This window comes from Pelmatolapia mariae, linkage group LG7, assembly GCF_036321145.2.
Source record: "Pelmatolapia mariae isolate MD_Pm_ZW linkage group LG7, Pm_UMD_F_2, whole genome shotgun sequence".
Classification (NCBI taxonomy): domain Eukaryota; kingdom Metazoa; phylum Chordata; class Actinopteri; order Cichliformes; family Cichlidae; genus Pelmatolapia; species Pelmatolapia mariae.
In genome coordinates, this window is record NC_086233.1 from 30578381 (window position 1) to 30595717 (window position 17337).

Here is a 17337-nt window from a genome sequence, read left to right on the forward strand (position 1 = left end):
AACGCCTACCGGGGATACGGAAAGGTTCGAGGGGTGCCTGCGTGTGCCGGTGGATTTTCGAGCGTTGGCATGGGATACAAACCGCCGCCCATTCTTTCACCGTCTTGCGAAGGCCCGGCCAAACGAACCTGGCGCTGACCAGCTTGACCGAGGCCCGGACGCCGGGATGAGAGAGGGCATGCACCGAGTCAAAAACACGACGACGCCACGAAAGGGGAACCACCGGGCGGGGGCGGCCGGTGGAAACGTCGCAAAGAAAGCGCGGACCGCCGTCCCACACCGGGGTGTCCTCCAGCACGAGGCCCGTTTTCGTTGACTGAAGGGCCAGGATGTCTGGGTCAGCACGTTGCTCAGCGGCCATAGCAGCGTAGTCGACGCCGACGTACACCGGAGAAACCAACACACGTGACAGACAGTCAGTGACGTGATTGGACTTACCAGCCACGTGCTGAATGTCTGTGGTAAACTCCGAAATGGCCGCCAACTGGCGCTGCTGGCGTGCACTCCATGGGTCAGAGACCTTGGACATCGCAAACGTTAAAGGTTTGTGGTCAACGTATGCAGTAAAGTTGCGACCCTCGAGGAAAAAACGAAAATGTCGTGTCGCGAGGTGCAGGGCCAGCAACTCCCTGTTAAAAACACTGTACTTGCGTTCGGCATCCCGTAGCGTACGACTGAAAAAGGCGAGCGGTTGCCAGAGACCTGAAACCCGCTGTTCCAACACCCCACCCACTGCCACGTCGGACGCGTCGGTGGTCAACGCGATCTCCGCCGACGGAAGCGGGTGTGCCAGCAGGGCGGCGTGTGCCAGCAGGGCGGCGTGTGCCAGCAGGGCGGCGTCAGCCAGCGCAGACTTGGCTGCGGAAAACGCATGGACGCGTTCTGGTAGCCAGTCAACCGGATCTTTGGCTGTCTTTGGCGTGTCAGTGCGCCCCAGGGTGGCTGTGGCTACAATGTAGCTTGCCATCACCAGTGTGTGATTGTGTGTATGAATGGGTGGATGACAGGTTGTGTAAAGCGCTTTGGGGTCCTTAGGGACTAGTAAAGCGCTATACAAATACAGGCCATTTTACCTTTTAAGGCAGCATAGAGTGGCTGTAGCAGGTGGGCAGCTCTGGGGAGAAAGCGGTTGTAAAAATTTATCATCCCCAAGAACTCCTGCAACGCTTTAACCGACGTGGGGCGCGGAAAAGCTGAAACGGCCTGGACTCTGTCGGGCAACGGAACCACACCTTCAGCGGAAATGCGGTGCCCGAGGAAATCCAGAACAGGCAACCCAAACTGGCACTTGGAAGGGTTGATGATCAGGCCGTGCGCTGCCAAACGCTGGAAAACCTGGCGCAGATGGGACTCGTGCTGGCTCGCTGAGCAGCTGGCCACCAATATATCGTCCAGATAAACAAAAACGAACGGCAGCCCACGCAAAACTGAGTCCATCAGCCGCTGAAAGGTCTGGGCGGCACCTTTCAGGCCAAACGGCATGCGCAAAAACTCGAACAAGCCGAACGGGGTAATGACAGTGGTCTTACGGTGTGTTCACACCGAACGCGATAGAGGCGGCCAGAGCGTCAGGTTTACATGTAAAGTCAATGGAAAGAGCGCGATGACACGCGATTGCGCGTCCAGCGAAAATTCGGAGGCAGATTTGCGTCGTCAAAACGCCAAAACGCGCGTCAGTGTAGCGCGTGGGGCGCGTTTGACTCTCGAAAAAAACCACGCGCGTAAATTTTTGTGTTGCATTTTGTGCATACGCGTGTTTCGCCTCTACCGCTCGAGTTGGAAAATCTGAACTCCAGCGTCAAATCACGCCGCGACAACCAATCAGGAGCCTGGTGACGTGGCTGTGACCTAGGTCAAAGGGGCAGATCCAGCCAAAGCCCTTCATTCTTCAATGGAGGGAAGGCTAATCAACGCCGTAGCAAACAACCCGGAGCTGTACGACACCAGCTGCTTTCTGTATCGAGACAGGAATATAAAGGACCGAGCTTGGAGGAAGAAATGTGAAGAGATCGGGCAACCTGGTAAGTTCATTCATTTCCCTTTTTACAATTTTCACTGACCCGGGGAAGCCGCACAAAAGCTAGCAAGCCACCGCTATTTTCCCACTGATGTACAAATACCGTTCTGCTTTTATGCATGTTGTCATATAGGAATATATTTTGTTTATTAATAAACAGCACACAGTGGTCCCGCTCATCCGTCACTGCCTCGCTTTTTCGCTGATTTCTTTTTCTTTTTTTTTTGCACCGTACAGCACTGCATTCTGCAGCCTGATTGACAAATCTCCTCCGTGTCGTGTCTCCTGCGCTTGTCAAATTTATCATGTTTTGTTTTGATAACCATCACATCCAATAGATAAAACAGCACAAAAACACCCATAACTATGACCCTCATTCGGAAATACACACCTGCACCGCGAGGGAAAAAGGCGCATGAAAGTGGCAGGCAGATGAAGACAAAACACGGCATAATAATACTTTTACGTTTTGCAATCTACAAAGGTTTGCACTTTGAGAATCAACTTGTGAGAACTGTGACTAATGTTCATGTGTGTGGGGACAAAAGTGTATAAAGTGCGTGGCGAGGGGCTAGTTATTCTGACAACCCCTGCTGCAATAAATGAGGGACCACTGTATATACTTTCTCTATGACTATTGTTTAAAACCTGTTAACATTTAATATTGTCTTGATAGAACCAACTGATTCTGCAGCAGAGCATCCCCTGTTGCTTCTCTTTGCTCCCCAGTCCCTGAGCTCCTGCTGCTGCACCCACAGGTATGTAATTGTAGCATCAGATGTACAGCATGCACTGATAACTTTTTACTCGGTGGGATTCCCTTGTGATCACCTTTACTAAATGTCTACAACCAATCTGATTATATTCTGTTTTTTTTTCCAATGTTGAAATTAAAATCTAGCATCAGCCTTCTCATTTCTTTGTGTTTTGTGCTGTTTTACAGGCCCAGAGAGGAGGACAGCTCAGAGGCAGATGAGGGACGGGTCCCAGGACGGTCCATCGGCGGTGGAGCTGGCCATCCTGGTGTCCCTGAAGAGGCCACGCCAGTCTCCAATGGAGCATTTCCTCCTCAGCCTTGTTCCTGCTCTGGAGAGCAGCTGGGTCCTTTTTATTCCTGTCTCTCTGTAAATACTTATATTATATTTATGTTTAATGTTTTTCTGTTTGAGAATTTTAATATTATTTCAAATAAATTTTTATAATGACTAATGTCTCAGTTCTACTACACAGCAAATGTTGGCACACGACTTCACACATGTAGAATTTATTTCATATTATACTAATGACAAAATATACTAATACAGTAGGGATGCAAAAGTTTGGGCAACCTTGTTAATAGCCAGTATTTTCCTGTATAAAGCGTTGGTTGTTACAATAAAAAATGTCAGTTAAATATCATACAGGAGACACACACAGTGATATTTGAGAAGTGAAAAGAAGTTTACTGGAATTACAAAAAGTGTGCAATAATTGTTTAAACAAAATCAAGCAGGTGCGTAAATTTGGGCACCACAAAAAAAGAAATGAAATAAATATTTAGTGTATATCAATGTGTGTGTCTCCTATATTATATATGGGGTGCCTTTGTCTGGACGTGCTTCCCATCCAGAGCTCACAGCAGAGAGGGAAGTTCCAGCGCTCCTGGAATCCCTCTGTGATGGACCGCCAGTCTCCAGGTGAAGGCACAGCCATGTAGTCGTCTACTAGACAGTCCCAGATGGCCGTCGCTACCTGGGGGCTGATCTGGCACACCGTGGACACACCGACTCTGAAACTGAACGCGATGGTCCTGAAGGAGTCCCCGGTGGCAAGGGACCTGGACAAAATTGTTCAAAATTAGTATTGTGTACTGCAGTTACAAAATACATTATTCAAATTCCAAAACACTTTTGTGATGTCAGATTTAAATTACAAATCATAAATCTTACATAAAACATTTTGTAATTATAAGGATAATTACATAATATATATTAGATATAATATAAAACAGTTGTGTTTTGTTTTAACTTTAACATATCATAATTTGATTGGTAGCAACTTTTACCACTACAGTGAGCCAATCACTCATAATCCCTCAACATGTCAGTCAGGTAGGAATGAAGTAAGACATTAATAGAAATAAAGAGTTGTATGTTGACATGTAGCCCTTTCCTTGCTTAAATCATTGTTAATATTTTTGAAAAATTAACCTGTGATAAGACAGCATATCAAGATAGAATATGCTAGATAGAACCATATAACTACAGATGAACCAAACTGTTCACAATTTCATCTAGCTCTCAGTTTTAAGAAAGGCTGGTGACCCCTGTTATAGAGTCTGACAGCTGCAGGGATTATATACAAATATTCAACTATACCAGAATTAAACCAGGTGTAAATAAAAAAAAGGAGCGAGTATCACTACAAAGGTTAACCCACAGTAGTCCTCATACCAGTTTGATATCAGCAAACACCGAGAGCATACACTGATAGACACCACAGCCATGCTATCATTGCAAACACTGATAACAGCATAAATCGAATTAAATCGGGACTTGATGAGACCTTTTGAGTATCACTAGAAATATTATAAACAGTCATCTCCATACCACAGTTTGCTATCAGTAAACACCGACGGCATTCACTGTTAGCATACCACAGCCATGTTAGCAGTGTATAAACGGATGGTTTAGCATATATTAGCACAGGTATCAATAAAGGACTACCGTATTAAACACTTTTACTAACCTCAGGCAGATGGACAGGCGCTCTGCAGGTGGGATTGAGCGCCTGTAGTTGGTGTCTAGGCGGGCGATTCTGGGACCGACGCGGGACAGCAGGTCCTCAAACTGGGCAAGTGAAAGACAGTGATATCGCTGTCATCGCCGTCATCCAGGCGCAGCTCCTGGGGCAAGTGGTAAAACTCAAACTGCTCACGCCTCTGGAGGACTGGAACCAGGTAATGCGAGGACGTCCTTAACGCCGCTGCTCTGCTCTCCACAGTAAATAGAGAAGCGCTAGCTCGGCAGCTGCCATCTAGCAAAGATACCGTCTGGCACAACTTCCTCCCACATTTCCGGTTCACGCGCGTGAGACGATGCAATTTTGAGGCGCGATGGATTTCTGTTGGACACGCGTTGAGGTGCGAATGTGCACGCGTTAAATTAGGGGCGTTTGGGGCGTTTTCGCCCGCGCCTACACCGAACGCGATTAGGAACGTCTTCGGCGCGCACGGGAACTTGGTGATACCCCCGCACCAAGTCAATTTTAGAAAAAATCAACGTTCCGGCGAGATTGGCAGAAAAATCCTGAATGTGGGGGATGGGGTAACGGTCATTCTCCGTGGCATTATTTAAACGGCGGAAATCTCCGCACGGCCGCCACCGACCGTCCGATTTGGGCACCATGTGAAGCGGAGAGGCCCATGCACTGTTCGAACGCTGTACAATGCCAAGGCGCTCCATGGCAGCAAACCGAGCGACGGACAGTTTCGCGGGGTCGAGGCGACGCGCGCGCGAACACCGGGGGCCCGACCGTGGGAATATAATGCTCAACCCCATGCTTCGTTACCGTGCCAGAGAAATCAGGGACAGACAGCGATGGAAACTCTGAAAGCAAACGCTGAAAAGCATCCCCGGAGGTCACTACATTAGCCCGAATTACGGGTTCGGCGGCCCGAGTAAAACACGGTAGGGAAGAAAACGAGAGAGCATCAATTAAACATCTGTTAGCAACATCGACAAGCAGTCCATGAGCGCACAGAAAATCAGCACCTAAAATAGGTACAGAGCTAGCGGCAACAACAAAGTTCCACTGGAAATCCCGGCCATGAAAACAAAAAGTCACCAACCTTTCCCCAAACGTTTTGATGGGAGAGCCATTAGCTGCCATGAGCTACGGCCCACAGTTCGCTGCTAGTCCGTCGGCAGCGGTAGGGGGAAGGAGGCTCTTCTGGGAGCCGGAGTCCACGAGAAAACGTCTCCCGGAGCGCGAGTCCTCTATGAAGAGCAGCCTTTCTGTATTGCCAGCGGTCGCGGCTGCTACGGCGCGCTGGCGGGTCCGTTTCCCTGGGCCGTGAAAGCGCAAGGCGGCAGGCAGCGACGCGCTCTGTCGCCAAAACGCTGATGGTAGAAACAGATGCTATTTCTGCGGTGCCGGCGTGTAGCAATCCCTGCCGTCAGCAAGGGGGCGGATGCTCCGGGGGAGGCAGGTGGAGCAGTGGAAGGCGCCGCCGGCGAGTCCGTAGCCAGGGCGTGAACGTTGAAAGTGCGGCTAGCCAGGAGAATGCGATCCGCTTCTTCAGCCAGGGAGCGATAATCCTTCGCAGGCAGAAGCGGGGAGTTTGCGAGGACAGTTCTCACGGCGGCCGGTAGCTGGCGGAGGAAGAGGTGGGCGAAGAGGAATCCCCCGTCATCCGGCCCGAGCAACGATAGCATGTTCTCCATGAGCTCGAGCGCGGTACCGCCACCCACGCCTGACAAGTTGAGGAGCTTTTCGGCTCGTTCAGCGTCGGAGAGGGCATAGTGCCGAAGAAGCAGCTCTTTATGGGCGGCGTATTTCCCTTGGGCGGGTGGGTCCCGGAGGAGCGTCATCGCGCGACGGGTGGCCAGCGGGTCGAGCGAGGCCACCACATGGTGATACTTCGTGTCGTCAGCCGAGATGCCGCGAAGGGCGAACTGAGTCTCCACGTGTACGAACCACGACGGGGGATCATGGAGCTAAAAGTCCGGCAGTTTCAGCGCCACAGCGAACGTAGCTGCAACAGGAGGCGGAGGTCCGGCGGCCGCTGATGCCTCCACAGCGGAGTCTGCGTTATCTGCGGCCCGTTGCATGCTCGAGTCAGGGGTCACCAATGTGGAGGTAAGCATCAACGTCTCCAACATCAACTGAACATATCGCGCCACAAAACAGAGGAACACACTTCCTCAACACTGGGTGTGAGTGGAGCCCTCTAGTGGTCCACCACAGGTCTGTATTTTTTTCTGCTGAATGATTTCCACTAAAAATTGAGTTTAACTTTCGCACCATGAGTGAATATTGCTTCCCTCAAATCTAAGCTTGGTAGTCTTGTAGTCTCTTATAATCACTGGTAAAAACTTGTAATGAAGAAATCATATGAGTAATGTCAGAAGTCCTGTAAAACCCTGGAAGAGTTGCCAGTCTTTCACAGGGTTAATGCTGAGAGAATGAATGTCATTCATGTTCACATTATGCAATCTAAAATGAAGCATATGTTTGGACTGTGGGAGGAAGCTTGATTACCAAGAAAGATACTTCAAAGTATCCATGATGATGGTGCAGTAGTTAGCACAGTTTCTTCACTGTGGCCTCACAGCAACAGCGAATCTACAGCTGGCTGGTTCGGGACTTTATGTGTGGAGTTTGCATCTTCTCACTGAATCTGTGTCGGATCTGTTCAGCTGCTTCCTCCTGCAGTACAACAACATGCAAGTTAACTTTACTGGCGATTCTGAATTTGACAAAGGTATGACTGTGTACTTGAGTGATCTTCTGTCTTTCTCTGTGTTGGCTCTTCGACTGACTGTAAACCTGTTCAGGCAAACAAGTCCTTCTTTTGCTGGAGTATGCTGTCGGCAGACACAAAAGCTTTGTGATGGACATATAATCTCAACTTCACTTTAGCAATTTAATGGAAATGAACAAATTCATTCTGAGTATTTACTCATGATGCTAAATTAAATTAAGGGGATATTTCAGAAATGATTGTTATTTCATTGCTCATTTGGTCTTCAAGATAAACATACTTTTGTCTGATAGATTTAAAGATACACATATTTATTCAGTCTTACAGTAATGAACAGATTAAATGATTTCAATCGATTTTTTCCTTTACTTTTAATTTTGGCTTTGTCTGACATTCATATTCTTGTAGAAACATTATTGTTGTTTCTTTAAAGAAAAAAGCAGACATATTTAATCGTTTTATTGCTTCTCTCAATCTGGAGAAATAATAAAAATGGGATTTGATTGTGCAGACCAAAAAAAACCCCACTTAGTATTTAACTCCATGTGAGTAGTTTTAATTTTGTGTTGGTTCCCAACAAATGACAGCTCTGCATGTCAAAGTGAACAAGAAAACATTCATCAGTTCAGGTGTTAAAAAAACAATAAATAAATAAAAACTGTGCATTTAGTTTCCACAAGGTCTATGTGAGCCGTGCTTTTTAATATCCAGCAGTCTATTTTACAAATGCAGTGCTACAGAAATCAAAGAAACATGAAGAACAAAATAAGTATTGCCTAATACATGCAATCATTTTACAAGTCAGATCATTTGAGCTGAGAATGACAAAAAATAAATAAATAAATCCTTTAAATCTGATAATTATCAACAACCAACTGTAGCAATTTAATAAAGTATGTTAAAGATGTACAGTTTTGATCCTACATTGAACATTAACTGAAGTCCGTATTCTTGAGAAACAGCCCCACGAATTGGTTATATGTGATAAATGCATCAAACTGCACTATGTTCTGCAATTACAATGAAAGATTATCTAGACGTTCTTGAATTTTGGAGGTGTGGTTGGTTTTATTTTGTGGTTTTTTAATATCGCATTTGAACAAAAATTTAAATAATGTAACTGAATATTAATAATCAAAGTAAACAATAAAAACTTGATGTCAGATCTGAAATATGTAGCATTTACGTGTGACGTCAGAAATCCTGTGAAACAGCTCCACCCAGTGGAGATCTGTGGCAAGGACCAGAACATTCCTGAAGACTCTGGACCTCCTCCAGTTAGTATATATAAACTGGGACAGTCTCACTGCTGAGACAGAAAGCAAGACAAGCAACACCAAGAAGAAAACAGACACCTGAACAGGGTTTCATCTCACAGCAAGAGGACTCAACACTAAACACACTGAAGATGCTGTGCTCTCATGGAGTCCAGTCTGCACTCAGTCCATTCATGGACTTCTACTGGCCTGTACGCTGTCTGTGGCCAGAGATCAAGCCTCTGTTCTACCAGCAGGATCTCCTGCAGAGAAACCTACAGGAGCTGCGCAGCAGTCTGGAGCTGATGGATAAACTTCAACACAGGATCCTGGAGGAGACAGAGCCTTTCCAAAGCAGCATGGCTGTAGAACCATTCTCCTACCAGCTGGAGAAAGAGGGAGACAAGTTTGGTCTGACGCTGGACACTCGAGGCTTTTCTCCAGAGGAGCTGTCTGTCAGGCAGGTGGGCAGGAAGCTGAGAGTCAGCGGCAAGACAGAGAAGAAGCAGGAGGACGGGAAAGGCTCGTACTCTTACAGACTGCAGGAGTTCAGACAGGAGTTTGAGCTGCCTGAAGGACTGAACCCTCAAGCCATCACCTGCCACCTGTCTCCAGATGGGAAGCTCCACATCCAGGCAGCCAAAGCTCCGTGTGTTGAAGAGGCTGAGAGAGCTGACTATCAAGAGGAGCTCAGAGGACAAAGCACAGCAGAGTGTGTGTTCACAGGCAGAAGACAGCAGGACAGAGACACACAGCAGCACACAGGACTAACCTGAAAACATGGACTGAGACATGAAATGATACCAGTGTAAAATAAATGTTTTTGTATTGATATTCATTCAGTTTTCATGTGTTGAGAAATAAATTTTATCAAAGCTTAACTATGTTTTCTGTGTCTTTCTTTCTAAGTCCTACGTTAAAAACAAACAAAGAAAAAAAGAACAGAGGAGGATAGAAGGAGTTTTATTGAGGTCCTGTGATCCATGCATCCAAGTTCTCCAGCTCTAAAATTCTAAACTTTATGGCTTATAAAAATAGAAACAAATGAGGACAAATTGAATTTGGTAGTTCAGACTGAAAGCTGTTGTTTAATTCAACACCATCTGGGTTTGATGAATGAGCTCCTGGCTTTATCTGAGTTAACACTTCATAGACCAAGTGGTTTCAGAGTAGTTCATGCAATCTTATTGTCTGTTCCGAAAATGTGACAACACTCGATGTCAAAGTGAACAACAGAACATTCCGTTCACAAGTAAGAAAAATCAAATACTGTGCAATTAGTTTCCACAAGTTCTGTGTGTGTGTGTTGCTTTTCAATTTCCAGTAATTTATTAAACAAATGAAAGTTACAGCCTTCAAACAAACATGAAGAATGTACCAAATATTGATAAACTGAGCAAATATTTTACAAGCCAGACTATTTCACCATATAATTTAACAACAATTATATACTGCACATGCGATAATTACTAACATCATGCTATTTGAAGCTAGCAAAACACATTTGCAAAAACACATTCTTATTAAGAATTATTAAGTGAACTCGGCACTCTTGAGAAACAACCCATCCTAGTGGATATATGTGGTAATGGCTATATGTTGAAACATGTTCACCTGTTTTTCTACACATTCTTAGAATTTGGAGTTCGTGTTATTTGATTTTAATAATATGTTTTGGATTATAGAATTGATTTGAACTAGTGTTTAAAAAATATCAGCATGAACCCAAACATTTTTTGATCAGTAGACAAATAGCTTTTCACATCAGACATGAAGTGCATTCAGTTCACAAGTGACGTCAGAAGTTCTGTGAAACAGCTCCACCCAGTGGAGATCTGTGGCAAAGACCAGAACATTCCTGAAGATTCTGGACCCCTTCTGGGGAAATGGTGTGCATCTATGGCTACGTTCACACTGCAGGCGAAAGCGCATCAAATCCGACCTTTTTTTTACACTTTGCGACCCATATCCGATCACGGTATGACAGTTTGAACAGCACAAATCCGATATTTTCAAACCTGATCTAGGTCACTTTCGTATGTGGTACTGAATCCAATACATATCTGATGTTTTAGAAAGCAACTGCTGTTTGAATGGTCATATCACATTAAATCCGTCTTTTACGTCACTGACACAAGACAGACGCCAATTATCAGCGCCCGAGAAGACTTCTTGAACGCTTCCTGGCCATCCAGTGTGGATGTTAGTGAAACTGTTGGGAAGACAACGTTGGAGAAACGTGAACATTTTATTTGTACTGTATAATCTGCAGATTCTGACAGAAATCTGCAACTATCCTTTGAAGCACCGCTCCTCTCTAAAACAGCAATAAGGATAATTATTAGGCCATATGTAAATAACAAAATAACTTTATAACTTAAAGCAAAATTGGGAAACGTAAAGTCCGAAACAAGTCTTTATATTAAGGCCATCAGTCAAACAATACTGTTTGGTCTGGGTCTAAACAACACGTTGTGTGTGACGTCTTCTTTTGCGCATGCGGGCCGCTTTGAGGGTTCACACTAGAGCACGTTTGCTGTCACATTTTATTTGTAGTGTGAACAACCACACAATAAAATCGGATTTGATTAAAAAAAAATCGGAATTGAGCATTAAGACCTGCAGTGTAAACGTAGCCTAAGACTTAGGCTAGGTCCCCTCTGGGCCACGCCTCCGCTGCATTTCCTGCAGGACTGAGAGGAGGAGAGCCACCTTTGTCCCCAAAGCCACCCTGCTTTTTAACTCCAGCCAATAAGACCATTTCCCTCACCAGAAACATAAACTACACTCTTTTTATACTGCCGACACTTTACACTTACAGTTATTTATTCACCTTTCACTCACTTTAATTTCAAAACTGTGTAACTTGTGTATATACTGTATATTCTGTGTATTTATTATCTCACTCTTATTGCCTGTTTATGCCCTGTCCTTTTCTTCAGCACCATGCTGCTCTGTTGTATGTTAATTGCCCCTTGGGGATAAATAAAGTCTTCTGATTCTAATTCAGATTCTGATGATTACCTCAAATGTTTGCATTTAAATTCGTATTTGAATCAATGGCCTTGTGAAAAACAAATACACTGTATATATGGTTAGAATGGATATTCTGGTAAGTATTATATTATAATATACTTCTCAAGTAATGCAGAGTTTTGCTCTTTATTTTTATTTTTTGTAATTTTCAGTCTTGGTGAGAGCAGGTTGAGGGCTGAGGAAGAAGAGGTCATTTTCCTGCTGGCCTTTCATCAGTATGAATCAGATATTCGTTTAGTAGATATAATTTTTCTTCCCAGTCAAAGCAAATGGAAATTTGAAAAAAAAAATTAGTACACATTTCAAGTTATGGATGGTGATTAAATTTTTTTCACCAGCAAAAATGGGGTTCTGTTCCTCTGAAACAGCTCCTCCCAGTGGAGATCTGTGGCAAAGACCAGAAAATTCCTGAAGACTCTGGACCTCCTCCACTTAGTATATATAAACTGGGACAGTCTCACTGCTGAGACAGAAAGCAAGACAAGCAACACCAAGAAGAAAACAGACACCTGAACAGGGTTTCATCTCACAGCAAGAGGACTCAACACTAAACACACTGAAGATGCTGTGCTCTCATGAAGTCCAGTCTGCACTCAGTCCATTCATGGACTTCTACTGGCCTGTACGCTGTCTGTGGCCAGAGATCAAGCCTCTGTTCTACCAGCAGGATCTCCTGCAGAGAAACCTACAGGAGCTGCGCAGCAGTCTGGAGCTGATGGATAAACTTCAACACAGGATCCTGGAGGAGACAGAGGCTGTGCAGCCAGTTGCCATACAGCTGGGGAAAGAGGGAGACAAGTTTGCTCTGATGCTGGACACTTGAGGCTTTTCTCCAGAGGAGCTGTCTGTCAGGCAGGTGGGCAGGAAGCTGAGAGTCAGCGGCAAGACAGAGAAGAAGCAGGAGGACGGGAAAGGCTCGTACTCTTACAGACTGCAGGAGTTCAGACAGGAGTTTGAGCTGCCTGAAGGACTGAACCCTCAAGCCATCACCTGCCACCTGTCTCCAGATGGGAAGCTCCACATCCAGGCAGCCAAAGCTCCGTGTGTTGAAGAGGCTGAGAGAGAGCTGACTATCAAGAGGAGCTCAGAGGACAAAGCACAGCAGAGTGTGTGTTCACAGGCAGAAGACAGCAGGACAGAGACACACAGCAGCACACAGGACTAACCTGAAAACATGGACTGAGATTTAAAATGATACTAATGTAAAATAAATGTTTTTTAAATAATATTAATTCATTTTTATATGTGTAATTTATGATTTATATCTGATGATAAATAAACATCATAAAAGCTGAATCATGTTGTGTGGGGCTTTTTCTATTTCATACATTAAAAAATACAGCAAATACAATGATAGAAAAAGAAACTGATAAATAATATAATCTATTCCATCCATTCATGTTCTCCAGCTCCCAGCTGCCATAGGTGGCATACAGAGAATCAATGTCATCCATGTTCATATTATACAACTGACAATCAAGCATATGTTTGGACTGTGGAAGGAACATTGATTATCAAGAAAGATACTTCAAAGTAACCATGATGGTGGTGCAGTCGTTAGCACGGTCACTGCACTGTGGCCTTTTTTTATTAATATCCATATAGGCTGTGTCACTTAAAAAAACATGTAAAAATTGCATAATTTACATATAAAACAAGTAAAATATACTTTTAAACTTTGACTTCAGATTATAAGCTAGCATTTGTTTTTTATTGCAATACCCATATATCTCAATTTGGAGAATCTTTTTATCAGGATTTCAGACTTCACTTCATTAATCCCAATGTACTAAAGTCTTTTTTTAATGTTTTGTTCAGATTTTCTAATGCAGGTAATTAATAGATGTATAGTATTTCCCTAATTTGAAGTAAAATAAATACATCTGGCAAATAAAAGATTACACAAAAGTGTTTACTGTTTTAAGTTTTTAAAGACAAATGACCTGAACTCAAAAATCGTTTCTATTAGTATTTTTTTGTTGTTCCCTTTTGCATGAATGGTGCAGTAATTAATTTCTTCAACATGTATTGGTAAATTCAAAAGCAAGCTTGACCTTCTGTAAACTAATCACACAGTATCTGATTTTATTGAACTGATAGTGGTTCTTTTCTTTAACATCGATACTCTTCATGACAGAAAAGATGAACAGTTTAAAGTGTTAAATGAAATACTATCAAAATTGAATGCAAATAATCCATCTGGCATTGATGAAAGCTTTGTGCTTTTTTCTCTGCATAATCAAATTTCATTTTTGGTGATTTCTGTAAAATTAAAATAATACTAATGTATGAATAAGAAAAACAGTGGAAAAAAACCTATGATTTCAGAATCATACTAACGATTATATGTTCACTGGAATGTCCATTCTATCCATTCATGCAAGGCCTTTTTCTAAACATATGACTTAAGTAAAACATAAAGTTCAGCTTTAAACATTTTTAATCGTCATTACATTAAAAACAACAACAACAACAAAAAAAAACATATAGGACCATAAATTATCATTTGCATTGAAAATAAACTTCTATTTTAAATTGGCGTCATTTTAAATCTCAGTCCATGTTTTCAGGTTAGTCCTGTGTGCTGCTGTGTGTCTCTGTCCTGCTGTCTTCTGCCTGTGAACACACACTCTGCTGTGCTTTGTCCTCTGAGCTCCTCTTGATAGTCAGCTCTCTCTCAGCCTCTTCAACACACGGAGCTTTAGCTGCCTGGATGTGGAGCTTCCCATCTGGAGACAGGTGGCAGGTGATGGCTTGAGGGTTCAGTCCTTCAGGCAGCTCAAACTCCTGTCTGAACTCCTGCAGTCTGTAAGAGTACGAGCCTTTCCCGTCCTCCTGCTTCTTCTCTGTCTTGCCGCTGACTCTCAGCTTCCTGCCCACCTGCCTGACAGACAGCTCCTCTGGAGAAAAGCCTCAAGTGTCCAGCATCAGAGCAAACTTGTCTCCCTCTTTCCCCAGCTGTATGGCAACTGGCTGCACAGCCTCTGTCTCCTTCAGGATCCTGTGTTGAAGTTTATCCATCAGCTCCAGACTGCTGCGCAGCTCCTGTAGGTTTCTCTGCAGGAGATCCTGCTGGTAGAACAGAGGCTTGATCTCTGGCCACAGACAGCGTACAGGCCAGTAGAAGTCCATGAATGGACTGAGTGCAGACTGGACTCCATGAGAGCACAGCATCTTCAGTGGGTTTAGTGTTGAGTCCTCTTGCTGTGAGATGAAACCCTGTTCAGGTGTCTGTTTTCTTCTTGGTGTTGCTTGTCTTGCTTTCTGTCTCAGCAGTGAGACTGTCCCAGTTTATATATACTAAATGGAAGACATCCAGTCTTCAGGAATTTTCTGATCTTTGCCACAGATCTCCACTGGGTGGCGCTGTTTGACCGGACTAATGACATCACTCGTCAATTGCTCATCCATCATGTCTTTCTTCTTTTCTGTGAAACTATTTGATTACCGCATGTATTTACTAATGTCCATATAGGCTGCCTCAGTGACAAAAACATGTAAAATATATAAATGTGTAATAAGCTTTGACTTCAGATTATAGGTTTGCATTTCCATTCAATTGCAATACCCAAAAAATCACCACAGGTGACGGTTCATCAGGAATACAAACTTCACTCGACTATTCCTGTTGGATCAAAGACTTATTTTTGAATATCTTGTTTGGATTTTGTAATACAGGTAATTATTTGGTGTACAGTGTTTCCCCAATTTGACTTTATTTAAAGTTTATTTAAAATAATCTATACAAAAAATTCTAGACGGTGCGTTTATTATTCCTCTTCCATCAAAATTTATGTTTTACAAATATTTTTATTCTACGTTTTTCCATGAAAGCTGCATTAATAAAAGTCTCCAGCATACATCTGTAAATTCAAAAGCAACCTTGATATTGACCTTCTAAGAATTAATCACACAGTTTTTGATTTTACTGAGCTGATGAGGGTTCTTCCTGACAAAGAAGATTACAGGACTACTTGAAATATACTGTCATCAATGTACACAAATAATCAAGGATGTATTGTCTGAAACGTTGTGCCTTTTTTTTTTCTATGCACGATCAATTTCCACTTAAAATACTACTACTAAAAATAATACTAATATATAAATATAGAAGTATTCTCCACTGAGGTCAAAGAACACACAAAAAGAAAAACAAGGAAAAAAACATCTGTCATTTCAGAATTATATTAACGATTATGTATTCACTGGAATGTCACCTCTATGCATTCAGGCAAGGCAATTTTTTTAACGAAATGACTTAAAACACACAGTTTAGTTTTTATGATATTTATTCATTATCAGATAAAAAATACTAAAGCACACAGAATCATAAATTATCAGCATTGTTGAGATGCAACAATGTTCAAGTGTCTATTCTCTTGACTTATCCCTTCTGTCATTCTTTCTTTCTCAAAAATAGGACTGTTTATCCTCTTATATTATAACTAAAAGAGGTCAAAATTCAGCAGGAACCTTCTGGTCACTACCACAGATCTTCACTGGGTGGGGCTGTTACTCAGGCTTACTGACATTAAATCATCACTCCTGTGTTTTCAGGAACTTGCCTTCATTTGCATTACTGCAACACTAGATGCCTGTCTTTCATTAGATAATATTGTCAGATCTAATCTGAGTATCATCTCAACAAAAGTACACATATAAATATATATAAATGTATATGTATACACATATAAACACAATTAGGGTGTTTCTTTTTATACAATGTTTTAAAAAATATATATTTTGTGTTTAGTATTCATCATCTTAATAATCTTTCCTGTCTTTTCTTTGGATGGACTCCTCCAAATGCATTACTCTGAAGCCACTGTCTGCCTATTAGTACTAAGATCAATAACTGAGACCAGACAAGAATGGGATACTAATATAATCAAGAAGAAAGAAGAGACGAGCGCGCCAAACACTAGAGTTATCCATAAACATTTCAGACTGCAAGTGCGGAAATATTTACTTAAATGTGATCTCTGCTGTTTGTGCCATGCTGCTGATTTGTAATGTGTCTATTAATGCACTTAAACTCTTACTGAGTATTTTATCTTTCAAGAAATGCTAAAGTTCATCTTTTTTATTCACAACCAAACTCCAGTGTTACAACATCTATATACCCATGAACATCGTCCATGTTTAAGGCAATTTATAGCGTTTTGAATAACAAAATAATTTGTTATGCATAATTTTACTTTATCAGTGATTTTCAGATTTTCATGACTTGAAAGACATTGTTGTTTTATGCTTTATGATTGAATACAAGAAGTTGGAAGTTGGAAGAAGATAAAAAAAAACAAACTATTTTTCTGGCAGCAGAGAACATTAAAAAAAAAAAGACAAAGTTTTTTTTTAAGGATTACAACCATGTAGATACACACCTTTCAAAGTCAAGCATTGCTTTTTTTGAGGTACAGAAGGCATCACATGAAAATTATACATTTAATCAAGCTGTGATGCAGTTTTGAAGTGAAAGTTAAACATCAGAACATTTTAAGAGAAACTGCTGACTTAAAGGGAAGAAAATAGTGCCAAGAAATTTAAGAAAGGGGAAAAAAAAC

General features: G+C 42.6%; 1 protein-coding gene and 2 pseudogenes across 1 annotated transcript; 2 read left to right on the forward strand and 1 right to left on the reverse strand.

Moving 5' to 3' along the window:
* Positions 1–8828: 8828 nt before the first annotated feature.
* Positions 8829–9513, forward strand: LOC134631732 (heat shock protein 30-like). The gene has a single exon (XM_063480288.1). It carries the CDS (start codon positions 8890–8892, stop codon positions 9511–9513), a length of 624 nt encoding a protein of 207 aa, XP_063336358.1. The 5' UTR covers positions 8829–8889.
* Positions 9514–12335: 2822 nt separating this feature from the next.
* LOC134631733 (heat shock protein 30-like) lies at positions 12336–12938 on the forward strand (annotated as a pseudogene).
* Positions 12939–14318: 1380 nt separating this feature from the next.
* LOC134632173 (heat shock protein 30-like) lies at positions 14319–14947 on the reverse strand (annotated as a pseudogene).
* Between the last annotated feature and the right edge of the window lie 2390 nt (positions 14948–17337).